At 47.5% G+C, this 25,494-nt stretch overlaps 1 protein-coding gene across 3 annotated transcripts in view; it reads right to left on the bottom strand.

Annotated features, from left to right (window-relative positions):
- The window catches only part of Filip1 (filamin A interacting protein 1), a 175,066-nt gene that overhangs the window by 1,273 nt on the left and 148,299 nt on the right, over window positions 1–25,494 (bottom strand). For 2 of the 3 annotated variants that reach the window (XM_048353675.1, XM_048353676.1), the window contains exons 5-6: window positions 14,321–17,132; window positions 9,664–11,385 (exon numbers count right to left, since the gene is read on the bottom strand). In XM_048353675.1, the coding sequence (XP_048209632.1) occupies window positions 11,167–11,385; window positions 14,321–17,132 (3,031 nt within the window). In that variant the 3' untranslated portion in view covers window positions 9,664–11,166. Of the gene's footprint in view, window positions 1–9,663; window positions 11,386–14,320; window positions 17,133–25,494 lie in introns of those variants that run through there. The other variant, XM_048353677.1, reaches the window with a different exon arrangement.

The following is a 25,494-nucleotide window of genomic DNA, read 5'->3' as shown; positions in this document are numbered from 1 at the left end:
AGTTACCACGGAGAGAAAACTGACAGTATTAGCACACAAGCAGAAGAAAGAACATAGCAGCCTCAGACCATGTCTCAACTTGAACATTTCAGTCCCTATTCACCCACATCTGTATTTTGAGTGCAGAAATATCACTAGCACAAAGAAATAAAATACTATACATACGGTTCACATTTTATTCTTACTTAGGTAGTTACTATCTAAGAAAACATTAACCAAATCACATTATACTATGGACCTATGGTTAAGTCAATAGTCCTGTGGGAAATGCTTGCCTCATGATGGCCACTAGGGGGCGATAGTTCCATTTCTTTCCTCAGCCTTCTGGCTTGAGTTTGTTGGTATTTTGTTGTTTGCTTTGTTTTAGAACTTGGGGAAAACTTTTTAAAATTTAAATCTTTATGTCTGTTAAATTAGCTTGAATTTGTAATAAATACACAAAATCAGTGAAATGAAATGTATATATATGAGACTATTTCGCTGTGAAGGTTTTAAAACCTTTTAAGACATACTTAGTACTTTAAAAAATACTTAGTATTTTTTTAAACCCTTAAAATCATTTCCTTTTTCTAACATTGAAAATTTATTCTGGTTTCAAAATCTTTAGATTCCGAAAACTATAAGTGTTTGGACAAAAATGGTCTGGGATTTAAAATACTATTTTCCACCTTTTTTTTTTTTTTTTTGCCAGTCCTGGGCCTTGGACTCAGTGCCTGAGCACTGTCCCTGGCTTCTTTTTGCTCAAGGCTAGCACTCTGCCACTTGAGCCACAGCGCCACTTCTGGCCGTTTTCCATATACATGGTACTGAGGAATTGAACCCGGGGCTTCATGTATATGAGGCAAGCTCTTTTGCCACTAGGCCATATTCCCAACCCTATTTGTGTGTGTGTGTGTGTGTGTGTGTGTGTGTGTGTGTGTGTGTGTGTGTGTGTTGTTCTTGGGCTTGAACTCAGGGCCTAGGACTCTGTTGCTGGGCTTCTTTGCTCAAGGTTAGTGCTCTACCATTTGAGCCACAGCCTCAATTCCTGTGTGTGTGTGTGTGTGTGTGTGTGTGTGTGTGTGTGTGTGTGGTGGTAATTGGAGACCAGAGTCCCAAGGACTTTCCTTTTTTTTTTTTTTTTTTTGCTTTTGCTCCAGGCTAGCACTCTGCCACTTGAGCCACAGCGCCACTTCTGGCCATTTTCTGTATATGTGGTGCTGAGGAATCGAACCCAGGGCTTCACCAGGCAAGCACTCTTGCCACTAGGCCATATTCCCAGCCCCCAAGGACTTTCCTATTGGGGCTGGCTTTGAACTTTAACCCTCAGATTCCCAGCCTCCTGAGTAGCTAGGATTACAGGCACGAGACACCAGGTAGCTGGCTCAATTTGTTGTTGTTGTTTTTTAATTTCTATAGTAGGCTTCAAAGAATGACGATAGACCCTATATCATTAAAGAATCTTCCCATTCTCTCCCTCACCGAAAGTCAGTTTAAAAGCCTGGTATCGGTAATAGATCTTAGTGTAGATGTAATTCAGATGCCGTGGGGGTTCTAGAAATCATCTGTAATGCTCCGTTCAGGCCCAAGACTGTGACTACTGTGTCCTCTTCCAGCTTGAGCAGACATGTCTCCTCATTCCTAGAGCTGCCTTCTCTTAGTCCTGGCATATTCCAGTCCCCATAATAGCAGAAGCTATTTGGAATGAACACTTAGTGTGAAGAAGAGGGCTAAAGACTTATCTGTAGAAAAGACACAGTCTTAGAGCTCAACCATTACGTTTCATTATTATATTTAACTTAGCAACTGGTAATTCATACACATATATTAATTTATATAGATTCATATAAAATATTGCTATTCATATATTAGTCATTGTTATAAAATATAATTCTATCCTATAAGACAATATAAACATGGAATATATTAATATAAAGAGGGATAGTAATGGTCTATTAATATGTAACATGACACATAGATACATATTATGTAATGATATATCTTAGAATTATCCATGTATATTTATACATAATAATAAATTGTCTCAAATACTTGATAGTGCCAATTTATTGTATATAATAGCAGGTTACTGTGTGTAAATTCTACTTTACTAATAAAAGTAATATTTCTGTACATTTACTTTATTTAAGTGACTACAATGATGTCCAAATTATCGCTGTTTTATTGACATGGAGATATATATCTTCTCACTTCTACAGATAGACAGATCTATAAACAGTCTTTATGAATTTAAACTTCCCTAACAGATTTACTAAATCTATACTTGCTTATCATCTGTATTTGTCCCCAATCTCCGTTGAAATTACTCACACATGAGAATTACTCAGCCAGTACACAAAAGTGGGAAAAGCAAATGTTTCATGCCTGTAAGTATTGTAGTCAATCCTTACGTAGCAAACCGTTTCTGCTGGAGTTACAGGCTCCGTTGGTTTTATTCCATCTCCTGATCTAGCTCCATGTCATTCCAGAAGACCCAACTGCTGCTTACTTGGGCCATGTCAGGGATCTCAGCACGTGCGAACATAATTCTGTAAGTTATTTTTCTTTTTATAGAGACATATTTACAAATTAGTAACTTGTAAGGTATTTAATAGCTGGACATTAAAGATCATGGTTCATGACCACCTCTGTGGTAATATCCTCAAAATAACAAAACCACTGAAATGTTACGCCTTCTGATACACAGACAGTTATTCCAGTAATGGCCTTTCCCCCCTTCTAACTGGAAGAGAGAAAATTCCCTAATTCATAATCAGCATACACATAAGAGGGACATTGGGGTTTTTCATACTTCTGACAGTAATTTCCACAACACACTTGTAGATACTTTCCCCTCTACGCTTATTTCAAATGCTCTCTTTCTTTTTTAATTTAGTAGGATTGGGACTCAGGCAGGCTCTCTATCGCTGGAGCACGTGCTGGAGCCCCTCAAGTGTTGGTCAATGTTTTTTGTTTCTTAAGAAACGCTGGGGGCTGGGGATATGGCCTAGTGGTAGAGTGCTTGCCTCGTATACATGAAGCCCTGGGTTCGATTCCCCAGCACCACATATATAGAAAACAGCCAGAAGGGGCACTGTGGCCCAAGTGGCAGAGTGCTAGCCTTGAGCAAAAAGAAGCCAGGGACAGTGCTCAGGCCCTGAGTCCAAGGCCCAGGACTGGCAAAAACAAAAAACAAAAAAAAAAGAAATGCTGGGCCAGACCTTCAATATATTATTTGTTGCTATGACATTATTGTGATATCATGGAGATGACTAATTTGTTCTTTTATTACAGTAGCTATTGGACCGGTTGCATGCAAAGTACGCCCAGCATATTATCAATCTCTTAATTTCCCTCTACTCAGTATTCATCTTCTGCGGGTGGTGCCCCAAACCTTCTGGCCAACCAGATGACCCAAGTTCATTCCAAGGGACCAGATCTGGGGGGAGCCTGTCTCTTGAGTAGTCCAGTGAGGCAAACTCACAGCTGATTGGAATGCTCTTTCTTCCTGGGAGAATGAGTGTCTTGGCTATGGAAAAGGAAAGGTGTTCGGGAAAGGTCCATAGCTCCCTATGAAGCGATGCATATACTGTTTTTCTCTGCCAAACTATGTGGGGAAACAGTTGAGCTCTGGATATTTAAAGGTCTGGTCTAATAATAAATTCGACCGGATCAGTTTAATAGCTACGGCTCTAAATGACAAAACTTAGCAGAAGAGGCAGAACTTTGCATCTGCAGAGGAGGTTGCTTCATTCACAGGAAGTTGCATATTAAATGACAGAAAGCATTTCCTTTTGCGTGCTGTATCCATTTGGTTAGCTCATACTCTGGCTTTGCATGATCTGTGGGTCCCAGGACTCTGCTAGGATGGCGGCACCAGCTTCAGATACGCTTCCCACCCTCCCTGCCTGCTACCAAACCTTTGAGCTAGCTCCCCTCAGTGCAAATTTACCCATGAGCCCCCCCCCCAAAAAAAAGTTCTATAGTCTATAGCTTGTGTATCATTTCGAAACAAGCATGCCTACATCTTGTTTCTTTTTAAGTTACTTATTTTCATAAACTGCTTCAGGATTCAATTGTATTATTATCACACTCAGAAATTCATCAGGGTTGTGAGAAAACAAACAAACATCTGTTTTAAATAGGAAGTTCAGTAAACTTCCTGTGTTGACTTGGACTTGGTTTCCTTCTTTTGGATTCTGCTCAGCTAATTAAAAATACTTCCGAGACTCAGTTCTGTCATTTGCTCCAGAAAACTTTTGAACCAGATGATATAAGCTCTCTTGAGATTTTCCATCTACCTAATAGTCTATTGGTTTCTTTCCAAATGTTCTCCCCACTCCACCATCAGTCTGAGTAACGGTTACCTCTCTCGGCTTGCAGGCGTTATCAATACTTACAGTTAATACTAATAACGTCTTTTTTCAAGCAAGATAATCCTTAGTCCTCTGAAGCATAGAAAGCTATTTTTTCAGAAGAACAAAGAATGGATTGCCTCACATACAGTAGTAACCATGAATTAAAACTAACTAGTAGAAAAACATAGGTAAATATTTGTGCCAAGTGTATCCAAGTTCTCCTGTTTGGGGCACAGGTGGTAAATGTTTTAAATCCATCTTTAAATTTAGAACAAATTTTTGATTCTGACTTCAGTAATTACATGGTTAGACACTTGGAAGGCTCAGGATTTTTCTCTTAATAATGTTTATATGCAGAGAATGTCTTTTTATTGTCTTTCTTCTTTAATAATAGAAATAATTATCTTCTTGGTCCAGGAGGTCTGACTCAGTGCTATCGTTGACTTTGAAATGCTGTCAATCACAGCATAAGTAGAGCGACTCTAAGTACTTTTCCGCCAGAAAGAGCTGTTAATCATTAGTTCTTAGGAAATGTGTAGCTAGTCTGTGAGTTGCTTGCTAAACAAATAGAGAAGCATATTGTACTGTAGCTCAGAGAGAATGCCACAACCATAAGAAGTTAGAGCTCAGTGCTAAGCCATAAGCCGGGGTAAGGTCACACAGGCCATCTGCAGTAGAGAAGTGCCCTTCCACATATCCAGTCGCTATTCAACAGCCTCTGCTATCTACCCACAATCCAAATCCAGATTCTTGGCGAGGGTTTTATTATTTTAAAATAAGAGCCTCTTGCCAGGCACCTGTGACTCAAGCCTAGAATCCTAGCAACTGAGGAGGCTGAGATCTGAGGATTGTGGGTTTGAAACCATCTGGGGCAAGAAAGTCCTTGAGAGTCTTCTCCTCAATTAATAACAAAAAGCTGGAAGTGGCGCTGTGGCTCAAGTGGTAGACTGCTAGTCTTTAGCAAAAGAAGCTCGAGGACAGTGCCCAGGACCTGGGTTCAGGCCCCAGGACCCTTTCCACCTCCCTACACGCCCCCCCCCCCCCCGCAAAAAAAAAAAAAGCCTCTCTGCCTATTAGAGGTTCCTTCTGAACCTGAACATGACCTACTCTGGAACTTTCTCTGTTCTGAAGTGTTCTTTAGGGGCGGCCGAGAGAGCCACTGGTAGCATAATTATGCAGGTGCTCCAGGGAGCTTCCTTTGTTCCTCACCCACGCGCCCGTGTGGCTTCTGAGGGGAGAACACCCACCCAGGATTCCTGGATAGCTTGTGTCTGTGACTGCCCACTGTCCCATCGGAGGGAAACGCCAACCACCAGAAGGGCAGCATCTGGATTTGCTCTAATTCCACCATCTCGTTCCACCCACGGGTCTCGCTCTGGACTTGTCTGTGCCTCCTGTGACATCCCCGAAGGTCTGTGTTGCACGCTGACCCACAACATCTTACTCACCCCACGTCTGGCTGGTTTGGTTGCTCTAGTCTGCCTACCATCAGGGCCAAGTTTTGGGGCAAAAGACAGGCCTGTAAACCCCGGGATCGATTCAGAATTATCTCCCAAGCGAAGCCTGCGCTCGCCAAAGACACTGAACGGTGAAACACACAACTGCCCAAAGGAAAAGTAGAAAGGAGAGCAGGGGGAAAGTGCAGAATGGAGTACTTCCGCGGGCCTGGAGCGAGCGGGGGTCCGGAGGGGGAAGAGGGAGAGGGGCTCAAGCCTCCCACAGGAGCCTGCGGTGCCAGCCCACGGCACGGCCATCCGATGCCATCTGCAACGGGGCACCCAAGGCAGGCTAAGAAGTGGCATGCTCACAGAACGAGGTGCAGACCTGAATGTTCCGGGACTGTGGTTTATAGCAGTTTGGAGGACATCAGAAGACTACAAGACGGAGAGAGTTAAAACCACCATTTGAGCAACGGCGGTAGAAATGGAGAGAAGCTCACGCCAGAGGTTATGCAAGGCTTGCCGACCGAGGCGCGGGAGAGAGTCTGCAGGGGCCGGGGGGCCGGGGGGTGAGGGTGCCCAGGCCAGATGGAGAGCAGCAAGAGGAGAAGGTCGGGGGGTAGGATGGTAACGATGGTCTTAGGAAGAAGAGCTGGAGATAAGAAGTACAAAGTTGGATAGGTCGTGGAGAAAGGTTTGGGGGTCATCAGCTTAAGGCCAGAGGCTCACCCCGGTGATCCTAGCTACTTAGTAGGCTGAGATCTAAGGATCAAGGTTCAAAGCCAGCCCAGGCAGAAAAATCCAAGAGACTTCTATCTCCAATTAACCAGCAAAATACCAGACTGGAGGTGTGTTCCAAGTGGTACAGCACTAGTCATGAGCAGTAAGGCCAAGCAAGAATGTGAGGCCCTGAGTTCAAGCCCTGGTACCAGCACACACACACACACACACACACACACACACACACACACGAGGCAGGTCATAAATGTAAGATCAAAGATTTTTTTACAATCTAGAAGTAAAAAGAATGCTAACACATTAGTTAGAACTACGAAGACAGATGTCTGAAGACTCAGCCAAGAGTTAAGCTTCTCCAGGGCAGAATCGTAGGAGGCCAGCAAGGATCGGTGCGGAATGTTGGTGTTCATCGGCTTTCACCGCGCGTGCCCTGTGTGGGGATTCTCTGGGAAAGCGGGAATGAACGGGAAGCGTGGGTGTGGAGGCAGAAGCGTGCCGGGCTCTGGGAGGAGCCGGCACCGGAGAAGGCTCCAGCCTGCCGGCATGGCAAAAGCCACGGACACATCCTCTCCATCCTGCCCGGAGCGGCCAAGGGGAGAAGCGGGAGGAACCGCAGAGAACACAGACAACAGGTGCAAGGGAACCCCTAACCTTAAACTTGTGGGGGGACATTTTGGCACCCTTCATTTCTGTGCATGGAAATCCCTGCCCGTCTTATTAGCTCATTCTCTTGCCCTCCGGCCTCCAGCCCGGAACACAGATGGGATCTTTTTTCCTTTGATTTTTCCTTTTCCCACAGACCAGCCCCCTTCCCTTCCTACCCCTCCCCTCCACCTCCCCTACCCCTCCTCTCCCCTTCCTCTCCCCCTCCCCTCCTCCTTCTGGAAGCCCTTCTCCCTGTTCCCCTACCCCACTCCCCTCCACCTCTCCCCTTGTTGGGGGAGATCAAGCCCAGAATCTTGTGCCTGCTGGGCAGGCCCTTTGCATAATGCTTTCCCCAGTCAGGAAAGTCTCCTCTTTCCCAACATTCTGGATCAATGAGGGAATGAGAAATTCAAATTCAATTTTTTTTTTTAATATCCTTTCTTTTTCTCTAAGTTATGTTACTGGGGTTTGAACTCTACCCCCCTAAGCCACGCCCCCCAGCCCTGTTGGAAATGTTTTCATTTCACAGAACTCATACTCTCCTCCTACTATACATCTAAGTTATTTCTTCGTAGCCTCCTGAAAGATAGACATTCAAGTGGAAGGTCTGGGTGATGACACTGAAATTTCTAGAAAAGACCATGGAGCAGATCTTCCCACTGCTATGATGGGAAGGGTCCCAGGAATTGAATCACGGCATTTAAGCCGATGACCATTGGAAGGACGTAGCATGAGCCCCATCAGGACATTTGTGGGATCACATAGACAAGATGGCCACCACCACCGTGACCGCACTGGACACAGTAGCGGGTGGGGAGGACTGGGGCCTCCTCGACAGCTGTGTCCTGCACGTCCTGTGTGTCCCTGCGTGGCACCTGCATGTCCCTGGAAGGCACCCCGGCATGAAAGGCCACGGAGCTGGCACACACCTCCCCGCCGGGGGCCCCACCCCGAGCAGCTGGACGCATGGTCCCGGGGGAGCCTCCAGTTAGCTCATTCATCACACAGTAGGTTTCAAGCTGGGAAGTGGCTGCTACACTTTCATCCCGCTCATTCTTACCAAAGGCCCTGACACTGCCTCCGTCAGACCTTCGTTATGGTCACAAACGGAAGCTGGAGTGGTGGTGCGTTTCATCCTTTAGGGGCCCCCCTCAGTGGATTTCAGGCCCAATGTACGTGTTAAAGCGAGTGGGTTCTGAAATCCCAAAGAGCCACTTCCATGGTGGTTCTTCTTGACCGTTTCTGCAAGGTGGCTGCCTGTTGCGACTCCAGGTCATGATTTAGATGTTTAACCACCTTCTGCAGTCACTGCCAAGCATTTGGGGCCCTTTTTTCAGGGGGCACTGGGGACCTCCAGCAAGAAATGGCCTTAAGCATGGTGAGGTTGGTGAAAACCTCAGAGTATCAGCCACTGACAGTAGATGAGGACAGAAGTCACCGAGGAACCGCAAACGGAGGCTAAAGGGGTGCAGTGCCCGTGTTTGCTTGCTTTGTGTTATGCTAGTACGCAGGGCCCCACACTCTTGCTTAGCCTTTTCCACTCAGATTTGGAGCTCTGCCACTTGAGTCACACCTCCAGTTCTGCTTTTTACTGGTTAGTTGGAGATTGGAGAGTTTTCCAAATTTGTATGCCAGGATTGGCTCCAAACATTCGTCCTCAGAGGCTAGCCTCCTAAGTATTACAGGGCACGAGCCATCAGCACCACGCTAGTGTCTGCTGCTTTTTGGCAGTTCTAGGGTTTGAACTCAAGGCCTTGCACTTAGTGCTCTACTACTTGAGTCATACTCTAGCTTCACTTTTTGGCTTTTTTGGGTGGCTATTTTGGAAATGGAATCTGGCTGACTTTTCTGGCTGATTGCTGCCTTCCAAGTGTGTAGAGTTACAGGATTACAGGTGCTCAGTGTTTGATTCTTTTGACACTCATGGCTCAGACATAGTATGTTGTGGTATGGTAACACAAATAGTTCCCAAATGTCAGCTAATCATTGGTGAATGTTCTTATCTTCAAAAGTGTGGGCTTTATGAATGGGGAAAAAAAATCTCTTAAGTGGTAGTGCAATTTGCAGTCTATACAAGGCCCTGAGTGCAAAACCTAGTGTTATAAAAAAAAAAAAGGAAAAGAAGAAAAACACATTTGAATTAACAAGCTCTCCTGTTTAAATTGACCCAAAATTGCATTTCTCAAGCTATCTTTTCTCTCTTATTCATTCATTCATTCCTCCCTTTGTGTCTGTTTCTCCCTGTTTTTTCTCCTGTCATCTTCTAACCCATGCATACAATTCCCAGAGTCTGGAAGGCATGGGGAATGTGGTTTGGGTCTCCCATGCAGAGGGGACCCCTTAATCACAAGCTATGCTGGTTTGTGGGCTAAAACCTGATCATATAGCATTGCATTTTGTTTTGTTTACTTTGCCTTTGTGGAAATAGCCAGAGCAGTTGCTATCTAGTTTTGCAGCCCTAAAACTTCAGAAATGAGAAGATAAAAATTAAAAAAGCTCTGTAGTTACTGTTAAAGTTCACCTACTTGACTCAAAACTTTTGACCAAGAAATAACCCACATGGGACCTGGGTATGCTAATCTGTGGCTTGCCAGCTTTGTGTTCATGCCTCTTTGACAAAGTTAATCTCACAGATACATGTGGTATTTCATATTTACATGCTGCTTCATGCTTATTAGAACATGCTTCAAGTGAAAGAAAATGATTCCAACAAAAGTAAAGTTGATAGGAATAATAGTGTATTCTCACCACACACATCCCAAATCACAAGTATTCTTCATTTGCAAGTAAATCTCACACTTAATGAGGAAAATATTTGAATTCTACTAAGCTCTGGATGATGTCATTTTTTTCTTGGCATTCATGTATCCCAATTGACTTTCTGGTGTTTTCTAGCCATCTTTATTTCTGTTAGCTATAGAGGGCTAGAGGGCCATTTAGCAGCTCTGTTCAAATTGCTTTACAATGTCTATCAGTTGCACACTTGAAAGAGCAAGAGTCTGACATTAATGCTTCTAAAATGTATTACATATGAAATTCTAGGAAGGTTTTGGAGGTGGCCAAATCTTCTATAATACACACACACACACACACACACACACACACACACACACACAAATAATTCAAAGTCTATTTTTAGAATTCCAAGTTCATTACCACTTTATTTCACATCCATATTGTTTCCACAAGGCATATGAGGGCTTTCGTTTTTGCAGAATTTTAGACTATCAGCCCTTTGAAAGCTATGAGATTCCCCCCACCCCCGGTATTTGTATCAAATGCAAAATTTGATGGACGCAAATGACAATTTTTTCATGATGTCCTATTTCGTAACAGGGCTCTTTATTGTTTTGTGCCAGTACTGGGGCTTGAGCTCGGCCTGGATACTGTCCCTCAGCTGTTTGTGCTCAAAGCTGATGCTCTACCCCTTGAGCCACACCTCCTCTTGGATTTTCTGGTGGCTGATTGCAAATAAAAAGTCACCTGTTTTCCTGCCCAGGCTGGCTTCAAACCTCCATCCTCAGATCTCAGCCTCCTGAGTAGCTAGGATAACAGGTGTGAGCCACCGCCTGGACAGAGCAGTGTTTGAGGACCAAGTCTACTGGATCTGGCTTACAGTTGGACATGAAGGGATGCAGCCCCTTCGAGCCTGTGAGGCTGCCTCCCGGCCTCCCTGGTGAAGAACAGAGGCTTTCTTCCAGGCTGGGCTGCGGATCGGGCCCATTCACTAGTCTCCCTTGGAACAACAGGGAGACTAGAAGCCAGCCCTCCTCCCAGGCCAGCACCCCCAACAAACCACACCACAAACAGCCATTTTGCTCCTCCCCAGCATCAAAACAAATGCACCAAGTAGAAGCGTCGCATGGCCGTTAGTTGGTTATTTTTACAAACAAGAGGCTTCACGCTTCAGTTAGCACACATAAAGTGTGGGCACAGACGGACGGACGGCTGCTTTCCACAGGCAGGCAGGCAGGCAGGCAGCGGAAGCACCTGTGAGACATACCCCCTCAGCCACTTCCCTCAGCCCTTGCCCCGCCAGGAGAGGGCGCGCTGCTGGCTGCCGACTTCTTCAGCTCTATTTTCATAGACTGACTTTCAGCCCGAGGCTCGAATTTGGTCAGATTTCCTGCTCCTGGGGCTGCCACTACCGGCTTTCCTGATTTCATACCTTTTGACACAGGAATGCGGGTGGGTGCAGGCCGCTGGCAGGACCCATCTTGTGCTGACTGTAGGAGAGAACACACAGACACAGGAGAGGGGACAGGGGTGAGTGAGGTTGCCCTGGAAACCTTGGCTGGTGTCCACCCGTCAGTCTGCACACCAGCCAGAGGCCTGACACACAGGCCCAGCCACACAGCATCCTTCCCTGATAAGCAATGGTAGAAAACGTGGAGATAGGCTCCACTCTTAGGGCTTGAACTCAGTGCCTAGGCACTGCCCCTGAGCTGGCTTTTGCACCAGGTTAGTACTCTACCACTTGAGTCACAGCCCCGCTTCTAGAGTTTTTGGTAGTTCAGTGGAGATAGAAGAGTCTCATGGACTTTCCTGACTCTGCTGGCTTTGAACCTGGGACCTCAGATCTTAGTTTCCCGAGTAGCCGCTTGCCCCTGCCTGGGAGTTGATAGTGAATCTTCACCCTCTGGTGAAAGATCTCTGTGGACTTCCCTGCTCTTCGCCAGCTCTCCCTGCCCTTATAGATGATCTTAGTGCCTATTGCATGGGGGGGGGGGGGGAAAAAAACCCTCAGCGGATAGGAACTTTTCTCATACAAATAGGTCAACCTCTGTTTTTAGGACTCCATAGTTCGCTGCCATTTCTATCAGATTTAACTTTTCCAGAAGTCCTATGAAGGCTTTCTTTAGTTTTCGCAAACTCAAACAGTGACCTCAACTTCTACTCAAATTTCTTTTTCTGGTTTGGTTTTTGTTGGACTTAAACACAGGGCCTTATGTTCTCAGGGCTTTCTTACTCGTGACTGGTATTTGACCACTTGGGCTATGCCTCCAGTCCAGGTTTTGGCTAGTTATTTTGAGGATGGAGTCTGATGTGCTTTTCTGCTGGGCTGGCTTTGAACATCAGTCCTCCAGTTCTCAGCCTCGTGAATAACTAGGATTACAGATGTGAGCCATCGGTGACCAGCTTTTCCACACATCTATAATCCTAGATACTCAGGAGGCTGCGATCTGAGGATCCGGGTTCAGAGCCAGGGTGGGACGGCACAGATGCAAGACTCTCATCAGAGATAAACCTGCAAAAATCCAGAACGAGAGATGTAGCACAAGTAGTAGAGTACCATTGAGTGAAAAAGCCAAGCAAGCGTTTGAGGTCATGAGTTTGAGCCCCACTACTAACACACACACACACACACACACACACACACACACACAAAATAAATAACCAAACAGACCCTTTTTTTTTTTTTTTTGCTTAAAAGAAAAAACTACCTTGCCTCCAGCATTATCTTTTTTTCTAGTCATGTCTATTCTCCTGCTCCTCTTCCATGCACCCAGACAGCCAAAACACACCTGCTGGATTCTAGTCATTCAGGCTAAATTTGTTATGAAACCTTATTTATTAATTTGTTATTTTAATTTATTTTTGGTGGGACTAGGGTTTAAACTCAGGACTTTGCGAGGCGAACGTGATAACCACTACACTACGGAAACCACACTTAAACTCAGGACTTTGTACTTGCTAGGGAGCAAATGTTCTACCACTCGACTGACGCCCCTATGCTTTCTCTCGTAGGTTATTTTTAAGCTCTAATTTTTCTACTTTGGACATGTATGTCTTGTTTATCACTGGCTTTGCTTTTGCTAGTTCGGTTGATTGGCTGGGTTAGGTTGGGTTTAGAGTTTTTGAGCCAGGGTCTTGCTTTATAGCTCAGATTGGCCTCAAGCTCTTGATCCTTTGCCTCCAAGTGCTGGGACTAAGGCATGTGCCACAACATTGGATGTGGACATACATTTTAATAATTATTCCATCTAGTGATCAAGTAAAGATTTACGCAGCACGTATTCTCTGCAAGATACAAAGTAAATGAAATTTAATTTCTCAACCTATAAGTGTGTTTCTTTCCTGCTTCTAATTTTTCTGTTGTTGTTTGCCAGCGCTGCGGCTTGCGCTGCCCCCTGGGCTTTTCTGTTCAAGTCCAATGCTCTACCACTCGAGCCACAGTTCTACTTCTGGGCTTTGTTTTTCGTAGTGAATTGGAGATGAGCGATCACAGACTTTCCTGCCTGGGCTGGCTTCAAACTGTGATGTTCGGATCTTACCCTCCAAAGTAGCCAGGCTCACAGGCCCGAGCCAGCACCTGACTCTAAACGTTTTTAGTATGAAATCTTTGGGTCTTATTTTGGAATTGAGTGTGACTATGGCCATGCATAACCACATATTTAATATTTTAGATGATAGAAATATAACCTAGAAATATCGGCTCGCTCTCTCTCGCTCTCTCTCCTGCCAGTCCTGGGGCTTGAACTCTGTCCCTGACCTTTTCTGCTGGCACTTTATCACTCGAGCCACTCCTCCACTTCTGACTTTTTACTGCTTAATTGGAGCTAAGAACCATTCCTGTGTGGCCCAGCTTGATCTCAGCCTTCTGCATAGCTGGCTAGCCAGCCATTGGGCACTCTGCGAGGAACAGTGTGATTTTATTCGTTTGCCAGTCCTAGGGCTTGAAGTTAGAGCCCGGGTGCTGTCCCTGACCTTCTCGTGCTCAAGGCTAGCGCTCTACCACTTGAGCCACAGCGACAGTTCTGGCCTTTCCTGAGTCGTTTGGGGATGGAGTCTCGCCCATTTTCCTGCCCGGGCTGGCGTTCCTCAGATCTCAAAGAGCCCTGAAGAGTTAGGATTACAGGCTTGAGCCACCAGCTCAATTGACCATTTCCTCCAGTTTCTATTTTTTAAAAACCCACTTTTTAAACTTCAGTATTACTCGGTGCTTCCACTTCCAAGATGCTGTCTTTGTAAGTATTTGAATAAATGAAGCCCCCCCCACCCCATCCATATGGGTCCAGTTCATCCACACACTAGGTCACCACTCCATTTGCATCTGTGGGTGTCTAGGGCGGGAGGGTGGGGGGAGGGCTCTGTTTCTGCCCTCCCCCTCTCCCCCCTCCTCTCCCCCCCCCCGTCCCCCTCCCTCCCTGGAGCACTCACGGCGGATGAAGGCGTTCCCCGGGTGGAGGAGGCGGTGACAGGGGTGATGGTGATGGTGCTGGTGAGCTTGGCGGCCCCGGGCCGGGCGCCGTGGCCGCGGGGAGCGCGGAGGACGGTGCCCGTGGACGCCTCCTTGTCCGCGGCCACGCCGCCCACGGGGCGGACGGTGATGACGGGGCTGGCGGCCTCGGCGGCGGCGGGGCTCCGCTTGAACTGCGGGCCCAGGTGGATGTGGATCTTGTTGTCCTCGGTGGTGATGATGTTGGCGTTGGCGTTGAACTTGCGCGCGGGCGCGGGCGCCCCCGCGGGCTTCTCGGGGGTGACCTTGAGGACGGCCCTGCCCAGCGCGGCCCCGTCCGCGGGCCCGGGCGCCGCGCCCGCCTCGCCGGGGCCGGGGCCGGGGCCGGGCGCCGCGGCGCACGTGGCCACCGTGACGATCTGCACCGGGGAGGGCGCGCGCGCGGCGCCGTCGGGGGGCTTCTCCCGGGAGAAGGTGGTGATGGTCACGGGCGACACGGCCCGGTCGGGGCCGCGCGCGGCGTCGGCGGCGCTCCGGGCCCGGGGCGCCCCGGCGGCGGCCGGGATGATGGTGATCCTGGGCTTGTGGCTGCCCAGGGTGGGGATGACGGTGGTGCTGGAGAAGAACTCCTCCGACGTGGGGCTGGTGATCTCCAGGGTGGCCGTGCTGTGCTCGTGGTCGGGGGTCACGCGGATGTGCAGCGGCTGGCCCTGCTTGGGGGCCAGCACCAGCTCGCCGGGGGGCGCGGGGGCCGCGGCCCGGGGCCCCCCCGCCGCCCCCGCCGCGCCCGCCGCGCCCTCGCGCCTGCGCATCCCCGGGATGCAGGACTTGCCGCGCAGCGCCAGCTCGTGCGCGGCCGGCGGGTAGCGGTCGAGCACCGAGCCCCGCTCGGGGGGGCCCCGCCTGAGCCCCACCTGCCGCAGGTTGCTCATGATGTGGTTCTCCTCCTGGAAGGACTTGCGGATGAACACGGCCGGCGTCTCGTCCTCGGCCGCCTCGCCGCCCGCCGCGTCCGTCTGCACCCCCGTGGACGCCACCGGCGCGTCCACCATGCGGCGCCCGGGCCCGCTGGGCCGCAGCGCGCGGCTGTAGCGCCGCGACAGCTCGAGCTCGCGGCTCAGCCCCAGCAGCTCCTGCTCCAGGCTCTTGCTCTTGCCCTCCTCCTCCAGGAACCGCCGCTGCAGCACCGAGTAGTCCACCTGCAGCTGCGAGAGCGCGTCCTCCTTCTTCATCAGCTCGTGGATCTTCTCCTTCAGCGCCTGGACCTCCGCCCTCAGGTCTCGGCTCCGGGCCTCCTCCAGCCGGCACCGCTGCCGCAGCTCGGCCTCCTGGCTCGCCGCCTCCCCTTTCTCCGCGGCCTTGTGCTTGGCCATCTGGTGCTTGATCTCCTCCAGCTGCTGCGCCAGCAAGTTGGCCTTGTCCTGCTCGGTGCGGAACTTGCGCTCCAGCTGGTCGTACTCGTCCTCCGTCTTCATCAGGTCGCCCTCCACCACCTCCAGCTGCTGCAGCCGCTTCTGCAGCCGCTCGATCTCCAGCGTGAGCGCCTGGACCCGGGGCTCCTCGCGGCCGGCGGCGAGCTCGGGCCCCCGGCCCGGCGCCCGCGCCCCCTCCTCCAGCCCGTCCAGCCGCTGCTGCAGCAGCTCCACGCTGCAGCGCAGCTCCGAGCACCTGTCCTGCTCGCTGCTCAGCCGGCCCGCCAGCTCGTCCCTCTCCCTGCTCAGGCTGGACACCTTGGCCTCCATCTCCGACTTGAGCTTCAGCAGCTTCTTACTCTCCTCGATGAGCTTCTCGGTGACATCCATCACCTTGCCCTGCTCCACCTTGAAGTTCCTGTTGAGGCCGTCCACCTTCCTCTCCTCCTGCTTGATCTTTTCCATCATGTTCTTCCTCTCGTCCACCAGCATCACCGTGAACGACTTCAGCTTGGTCAGGTCCTCGCGGAGGCTCAACTCGGCCTTCTCCAGGTGACTTTCCGAGGACTCCAGCTCCTTCACCCGGTTCTTGACGACCTCTAGCTCCTTCAGCAGGTCTTTGGTTAAGCTCTTCTCCTTCTCGAGGTTTGAGTGGAGCTGGGAGCACTCCGACTTACTCTTGCTAAAGGCTTCTTCCAGTTTCTCCAGCTCGGCCATCCTCGTCTGCAGTTTCTCCACTTCCAGTTTGAGCTCTTTGCTGTGGTGTTCTTCCTCCTGCAGTTTCTTCCGCAGTTCCCTGCACTGGGACTCGGTCTTGGTGATTTCCTCATCCTTCCCCTCCATTTCCAGCACCCGCTTGCGCAGGTTCTCCACCTCGGCCGCGAGGCTGGAGTTGCCACATTCTCCTTTGGCAATTTTATCCCGCAGCTCCTGCAGTTCTTCCTCCGCCTTTTGGAGGTTCTTGTTGGTCTCTTCTAGCTCCTCGATTCTTTGCGACAGGCCCACCAGCTTGAGTCGAAGTTGTCTGTTGTGAGACTCCTGATTCGCCAACTTAGCATTCATCTCTTCGTGCTCTTGAGAAAACCTCGAGGCCTTGTGTTCGAAGTCCACCTCCAACTTGAGCAGTTTCTGTCTGTCTTCTTTGGATTTAGACGTGATGGCTTTGAGCTTGTCTTCTTCCTCCCTCAGTTTCTGAGTGAGGTCTTGGACCTTCTGGCTCTGCAGGCCGAGTTGTTCAATGTGCATTTGTCTCTCGTCCACCAACATGAGTGCAAAGGACTTGAGCTTCACCAGCTCGTCTCTCAGTTTGTTGAGTCGCTTCGCGTTTTCTTTTTCTTTGCGAGCTTGATAAGCTTTCTCTTGTTCAAGCAGCTTCTTCAGCCTAGAAATGAAATGTAGCTGTATGTTAAAGGAGTAGCTGTATCCAAAGGAGCAAAGAGATCCATCTTAAGCCTTCGATCATGAGTTCAAAGCAAAATGCTTCTACAGCCATCCCTTCTCAATCGCTGAAATAGCCATTAGAAATGGGCACTAATTAGTCAAGTAAGGGCTCTGGCTACTTTTACAAAGAAGCAGAAACAACAGCGGATGTGAAGGGAGCTGTGCCCTTGTCTCTGCTTCATGGATTAAGTGCCCATTACTCAAGATTTCTCAATCCATGAAATTTCACAAGTGCCTGGAGATTGCATTTTAATAACAACTACTGAATAGAACTTAGATCACACGCAATCCCAGTGATGGGTACAGTGCTCTGTGCATTCACTTAGGTCAACTTTATCCTCACAGCAACCCTGAGGAAACTTTACAATGACCTACTCTCCTCTCAGGAGGAAAATGAGACACAGGAATCGCGAGACCTGGCCCGCATGGCACCGTGAGAGACAGTGCCCGCACTCCAGCTCTGTCCTCAACATTCCAGATCCCCAACCGTCTCCTCTACGCCTCAGGACTGCCCGGGGCTCTTGCCCTCACGCGCCACGACAGCTGGAGAGCAACTGATTTCAATGCAAGGGAAGATCAAGAAAGCAAGAACTTCGGGCCTGCCTGCCTTCCCTTCCCTTTCCTTCCTTCCTTCCTTTCTTCCTTCCTTCCTTCCTTCCTTCCTTCCTTCCTTCCTCCCTCGCTCCCTCCCTCCCTCCCTTCCTTCCTTCTTCCCTCCCTCCCTCCCGCCTCTGTTCTCTTCTTCCCTTCCCTTCCCTTCCCTTCCCTTCCCTTCCCTTTCCTTCCTTCCCTCCCTCCTTCCTTGTCTTTTTTCTTCCTTTTCTTGTCCTGGGGCCTGGGGCTGGAACTCAGGGCCGAGGCGCTGTCCCTCAGTTTCCATTCTCAAGGCTACCACTCTACCACTTGAGCCACAGTGCTGCATCTAGTTTCTGAGTGGTTAATTGGAGATAAGAGTTCAAACCTCACTAGTGAAAAAACAACCACCACTATCGCAACAACTTGTTAAGGCACAAAGAGCGGAAAGCAGAAGGAGGAGATAAACAGAAGGGAGCTGACGTTTTCAGATGGAGTTTGGAGTTGCTGAGGAGAATACTTATGGGCAAGTCATGTTTCAACTCCTTGTTCATTGTGTCTTTTCTTCCCCTAGGAATGTTCCTCAAGTAAATCAAAGACAACCAGTTCTTTCTACCAGATGCCTAATTCCAAAACTTTCCCGCTAGGTTTGAACCTCTCTTTGTCTTGCGTCCCCACTCTCAGGAGAATGCATCCCAAATTCAGTGCCTTCTCATCTGCTCCACTCCTGCACCCCTCCCCAGAAGGCCCTCATCTCTTATGTGGATTATTTCAAAAGCACCTAATGTCACTCCCAGCTTCTACTCCTGACCACTTTCAGTATATTCTCCCAGGAGCCTAAGTGATTAAAAAAGAAAAAGGAGGGCTGGGGATATAGCCTAGTGGCAAGAGTGCCTGCCTCGGATACACGAGGCCCTAGGTTTGATTCCCCAGCACCACATATACAGAAAACGGCCAGAAGCGGCGCTGTGGCTCAAGTGGCGGAGTGCTAGCCTTGAGCGGGAAGAAGCCAGGGACAGTGCTCAGGCCCTGAGTCCAAGGGAGCCAATCAGATCCTTTCTCCATGACAAAGAAGGAGAACTGGGTTATATGGATGTAGGGAAACAGGTAGAGCAGGATTAGCTATGTATCTATCTCTGTATCTGTGTACCTCTGTAGCTACCTAGATATCTATGTATGTATGCATGTATGTATGTATCTGATCTCTATTATAATGGAGATTAATGAACTATGTTTTTCCATTTAAAACGAGTCTAGTTAATAAGTAAATTAATAATGGAAGCATGTGACTCTTAATAAATAAAGAAATAAATGGCAGGTATTGATGGTTCATGGTTGTAATACTATTTGGGAGGCTGATATTAAAGAGAATCACAGTTGGAGGCCAGCTCAGATACTAAAAACAAAAATCACAAGACCTCTCTTTTCAACTGACGGCTGGGAGCAGGGATCACACGTGTTATCCAAGCTATTACGTGGGAGGCTGAGACTGAGAAGATCGTGGTTCCTGGTCAGCCCAGGCAGAAAAGTTCATGAGACTCCATCAACCAGCGAAGCTGGACATGGGGGTATCTGTCATCCCAGCTATGGTGGCAAGTCTAAAACAGGAGGATCACAGCTCACATGCACAGCCCAGCAGAAGACAGACCCCCTCTCAAAACACCCAGCGGAAAAGATAACTGGAGACATGGCTCAGCAGTGACGTGAGAAAGAGAGAAGGAGAGAAAGGGAGAGAGGGAAGGAAAGAATTACAGGTTATGACAAATTTTTAATCTTCAGAGAAATAATAAATGTCTTTTGAAAAGATACTGCCTGTTTCTCTCTCCCTCTCTCTTTTAAGATGTGTGTGTGTGTGTGTGTGTGTGTGTGTGTGTGTGTGTATATATATATATATATATGGCTGGGAATATGGCCTAGTGGTAGAGCACTTGCCTTGTATACATGAAGCCCTGGGTTTGATTAATCAGCACCACCTATATAGAAAACGGCCAGAAGTGGTGCTGTGGCTCAAGTGGCAGAGTGCTAGTCTTGAGCAAAAAGAAGCCAGGGACAGTGCTCAGGCCCTGAGCTCAAGGCCCAGGATTGGCAAAAAAAAAAAAAAAAAGATATATATATATATAATATAAAGACATTACATATAATATATTATATATAATTATTTCAAAAAGTTGAATATCATATTCTTCTAATTAATTACTAGATCACAGGAAGAAGAGGCAAGAAACCACTCAATAACATCAAGAATCTATGGATTCAAATAAATTTAGAAGATATATCAACCAACTGTTATTTTTGGACTAGTATTCAAACTATGCTTTTCATTTTTGTTTTGTTTTGTGCCAGTTCTGGGGTTTGAACTCAGAGCCTGGACCATTGTCCCTGAGCTTTTATGCCCAAAGCTGGTGTTCTACCACTTGAGCCACATTCCACTTCTGGCTCTGGGGTGGTTTCCTGGCGACAGATTCTCACCGACTTTCCTGCCCTGACTGACGTGGCGCCCAGCCCTCCGATCTGAGCCTCCTGAGAATGACCCACCAGCACCTGGCTCAAATTATATTTTGAATGAGATAAAATTATGTCCTTAAGGAATTCTTACTACATTTTAGATGTGATGATAGTTTATGGTAATTTTTTCTTTTTTGGTGCCAGTCCTGGGGCGCTGTCCCTGAGCTCAAGGCCACTTCCAGCTTTGTCCGTTTGTGTGGTGCTGAGGAACTGAACCCAGGGCTTCATGCATGCTAGGCAGGCGCTCTACCAGTAAGCCACATCCCAAGCCCTATAGCAAAAAACATTTAAAGTCTTTATTTTTAGAAACACATATTGAAACATGAATGAAAATACATCTGAGAGTTATAGCAATAGAATACAAGGGTTTAGGAAGAGATGAAACTGGACCGGTCATATGAACTTGTTATTAAAGCTCAGAAAGAAGACTTGGGGGCTCGTTACACATACTGTTGCCTTTATCTTCAAAAATGTATGACATTTTCCATAACTTTTATAACTCTTAATCTTTTTTTTACTGTTTAAACACAGGGCCTTGATCTTGCTCAACTGGTACTCTACCACTTGTACTCCACCTCCAGTCCAGCATGTGGTCATTTTGGAGCTGGAATCTTTTCTGCCTTATTTGGCTTCTAACCTCCTTCTTCCTCGTCTCCGCCTCCTGAGTAGCTGGGATTACAGGCGTGAGCCACTGGCACCCATTTCAGTTTTTGTACTTAGCTCCAATTGTGATTTTTCCATCTTTATTTATTTTACTTAAAAGTATGGGTGATTTACGATTGTTTTTAATTACGTAGTTGTACAAAGGTTTTACAGTTCTATAACGAAGTTTTCTAATCCCCCTTTGGAATCTAATTCCCTCCCGTCTGTCCCTTTAATCTCCGGTCATATTTTGCTTTCCTTATAGATCTTCATAACTCTCACAAAAGTCTGTGATCCTGGGTATCAATTTTATTCTCTTTGTTCACAAAATTATTTTTCCCCCTGATCCCAGAACTTGAACTCAGGGCCTTGGCACTACGCCTGAGCCTCTTTGTGCTCAAGGGCTAGCACTCTACTACTTGAGCCACAGCACCACTTCGGGCTTTTTCTGTGTATGTGGTGCTGAGGAATCGAACCCAGGGCTTCATGCGTGCTAGACAGGCACCCTACCACTAAGCCACATTCCCTGCCCCTGATCTAGTTCTTTTGATAAACACCATTCCTGGAAGACTTGTCAGTCTGTGTGCTTTAAGACACGGGGCACACTTGCCAGTGCCACCCTTGTGTCTCTTCCCCAGAAAGCGAGCAGCGTAAGATTCCATGGGTCATTCTCTCCAACTTTCCTGACACTCCACTTTCCAACCATTTCTCCATTTATCAGCCTGGATCCCAGAGCAGCCATCGTCCCTTCACTTCAAATAGATGATGTCACTGGGCATCACCCTAACCCACGGAACCCCCTTTTAAAACACCAGGACCATGAAAATCATCCCACATTTATTCCTGTTAGCCCATGTTCATTTTAGACACGTCCCAGTGACTACTTTTCTTCAATTATTCTTCTCTGTGTGCTTCTCTGTCCTTCAAGAGACAGGGCCCGTTAAAACTAGCAAGGGCATTACAGTAATTAAAGATGAATGAACTTCAAAAGAGTCAAGTGTGCATGCAATTTGAAGTCTTTGATCACAATGCATTTTCTTTCCACAATGTGCTTCTTCCCAACTAGTATAGAACCCAGCGCAAAGCAGCTTATTAGCATGATAGGGAGAGGTCTTACCAGCGAATCAGGAAGAAGTGTTACTTTTAAATAAATCTCCTCAGCTCCTCACGCTTGTGACTAGTAGAATCATTATCCAGAAATAACCCAATGTCCCCAATATACTGCATAGGACTGAGGCTAGGATCATTATTAATTTATCTTTAAAATATGAAGATGACAAGCAACTGAAAAATCACGACAAGTTCATGATTAATGACAATAGGACCCTTCACAAAGATCATGGGATTTTTCTCCTACCAGCCCTGAACATGTTTGCTCTGTGTTTACAACCCGAATGACAGCCAGGTGCCATTGTAAAATACCGATTCGAGAACATGTACTAACACACTCATTTAAATTTACTCATGCTACATTTCTTTTTTTTTTTTTTTTTTTTTTTTTTTTGGCCAGTCCTGGGCCTTGGACTCCGGGCCTGAGCACTGTCCCTGGCTTCTTCCCGCTCAAGGCTAGCACTCCGCCACTTGAGCCACATCGCCGCTTCTGGCCATTTTCTGTATATGTGGTGCTGGGGAATCGAACCTAGGGCCTCGTGTATCCGAGGCAGGCACTCTTGCCACTAGGCTATATCCCCAGCCCCTCATGCTACATTTCTAAACTCACTTAGTATAGCTCTTGGTTACAGGAAAATTTAAATCTCGGGGAATGGTTAGTCACTGGCTTCTAGAACCATAGAAATGGCATTTTGGAGAGATTTCTGCCAATCAGAAAGCTAATAGTTGAGAATCACTGGAGAGAAAGTCTCGGGTCACATATTCTGGTGTGAAACTCCCTGACTCATATGGAAGTAATACCACGATCCATTAATTCAACAATTAACCAGAGATGAGAAATAAAGGGACATAGGGTGAACAAATGCAGCAGTGGTACTCAGTAGCCATGATGTTGAAAAATAAACTATACAACTTGTAAATGGGAACGGGAGTTACAAACCAGGACACAGCAAAGGAAGGGGTGACACTATCCCCAAAGAAAGGTACTCATTACTTGATTTATGAAATGTTAACCTCTCTGTATATCATCCTTATAATAATAACAATTTTAAAAAGAAAAGAGCTGGGTGCTGTTGCCTCATGCTTATAATACTAGCTACTCAGGAGGCTGAGATCTGAGGGCCGTGGTTTGAAGCCAGCCTGGGTAGAAAAGTCTGCGAGATTCTTATCTCCAATTAACCACCAGAAATCCCCATAAGTGGAGTTGCGGTTCAAACGGCAGAGCACTAGCCATGAGCATAAAAGCTCAGGAACAACACACGGGTCCTGAGTTCAAGCTCTGGGACTGGCCAACTCAATATATAAAATTGATCAAGATGGGCTGCCCCATGCCACTCATCAGATACTAATGTGTATTAGGTGCTAAGAATAAGGTAACCAAGGTGCCAGTTATGCTTTACATATAGGTTTCCAAGAGCCGCCAGGGGTGGGGATGAGAATGAACATCTTTATAGTTTGGAGCTTCTGCAGCTGCTTCCAATGCTTTTCTCCAACAACCAGGCCGCAGATCAGAAAGTGCCTCTGTGGGAACCAGGTGAGGGTCCCCGTTCTGTGGAATTCATCCTAGGCTCCCGGGTCTAGCTTGATCAGTGGATGAAAACTGGACTTCGGCCCCTGAGAGCCACTGCCTACAAAACTGCAATGGACAGAATGCTTGTATTCTCTCCAAATTCAAAACTCCTAAACCTCAACGTGTTTGCTCTAGGAGTTTGTCAGGATGGAGCCCTTCGCAAGGAGATTAGTGCCCTTTAGTGCACTAGGGAGCTCATTCTACTTCTACCCTAAGAAGGTGCAAGGGAAAGTCTGCAGACTGCAGTCAGGTTGGCCGGCCTGCCTGCCTCCGTACGCAGCTGCGCTGGGAATCCTGACTCTGAGCTTCCAGCTTTGGGAACTGGGAGAAAATTCTCACACCTGGTCTATGTTGTCGCTGCCTAAGTCAACCACATGACAGGCACCTTACACGGTGTGACCGGTGAGCTCTTCTTCCTCGCCTTTCAGACTTCTGTTTGTGTCTTCCTTGCAAAGAAGCCAATCCAGTGCCTTGTACTTTCCAGTTTCCTAAAATTGTTCCCAGCCCTATGTAAACACTTTCTCAGACTGGTGAGGTGAACTATGTTCAAAGCAGTAGAAAACAGATGCTATTCTTTGTTTTGAATGATATTGATGAAAAAGCAGCCAGGCATATAAATGAATAATTTTCACAAGGAACACAAAAGGCCCAGTACCTTATAAATCTGTCATCCAAATGCATGAGCTTGGGCTTCTCCCCCCCTGCCCCCACCCCCAGGCTGGTTCCTTCACCTTCCCTCCCTTCCTCAGTGGGCGCCTCTCCATCCTTTTCCTAAAGAATCTGTGGCCAAAAGTCACCACACCTACTTCTCTGATGGCTCATCAAGACGTACCTGCAAGGCTGGGAATATGGCCTAGTGGTAAAAGTGCTTGTTTCATATACATGAAGCCCTGGGTTCGATTCCTCAGTACCACATATATAGAAAAAGCCAGAGGTGGCGCTGTGGCTCAAGTGGCAGAGTGCTAGCCTTGAGCAAAAAGAGGCCAGGGACAGTGCTCAGGCCCTGAGTCCAAGCCCCATTACTGGCAAAAAAAAAAAAAAGAGGTACCTGCAAGTTACCCAGTTCCATTGTCACACACGTACATTAAACACGATGGCTGTGCTCACCCACCCTCCTCTCTCCATTTGTCTGCCCCTCCCCTTGACCTCCCCCCTCCCCCATCAAATGTTCCACTCACATTGTTCAACTATGAGTGGTCCAAAGGAGTGACACCGTGACAAACCTCCCCTGCGTACACATTGCAGGCCATGCATAGGACCCTGTATAGGTTTTCCTCTCTGTTTATGGTTTAGATCGCATTTCTCCCTTTGTCTTCTGAGTCTGACGAGGGGAGGAGGGGTTGGGAGAGATGGGTGGGAAGAGCAGAAGGGGAAACACTGATCAGGGTGCATTATACTCATATATCGATATGTTGAATTGAAACTACTTAAAGAGGTTTTTTTTTGTTTGCTTTTTTAGTGTTGGTACTGGGGCTTGAATACAGGGCCTGGGTGCTGTCCCTGAGCTGTTTTTGCTAGCTACTTAATATCCAAAGCCAGCCCATGCAGGAAAGTTCATGAAACTCTTATCTCCAATTAATCACCAAAAAGCTGGAAATGGAGCTGTGGCTCAAGTGGTAGAGCGCTAGCCTTGAGTTAAAGAGCTCAGGGACAGCACCCAGGCCCAGAGTTCAAGCCCCACAACCAACAAAAAGAAAGAAAGAAAAAGAAATACCCTACTATGGTAGGTGTGAGCCACCGGTGCCCAACCATAATAGTGTATTTCTATAAATTTATTTACTCAGTCAAGAAACGCCTCCCTCTTTGAAATGTCACTATTGAATATGAACATATACAATTTTACTATTTTTCTAATTACCTAATAATTATTTTACATGGTTTTGAGACAACTTTAAAGCTCATG

Source organism: Perognathus longimembris, chromosome 9 (genome assembly GCF_023159225.1).
Source record: "Perognathus longimembris pacificus isolate PPM17 chromosome 9, ASM2315922v1, whole genome shotgun sequence".
Classification (NCBI taxonomy): Eukaryota; Metazoa; Chordata; class Mammalia; order Rodentia; family Heteromyidae; genus Perognathus; species Perognathus longimembris.
This window is presented reverse-complemented; position numbering and strand designations above follow the sequence as displayed.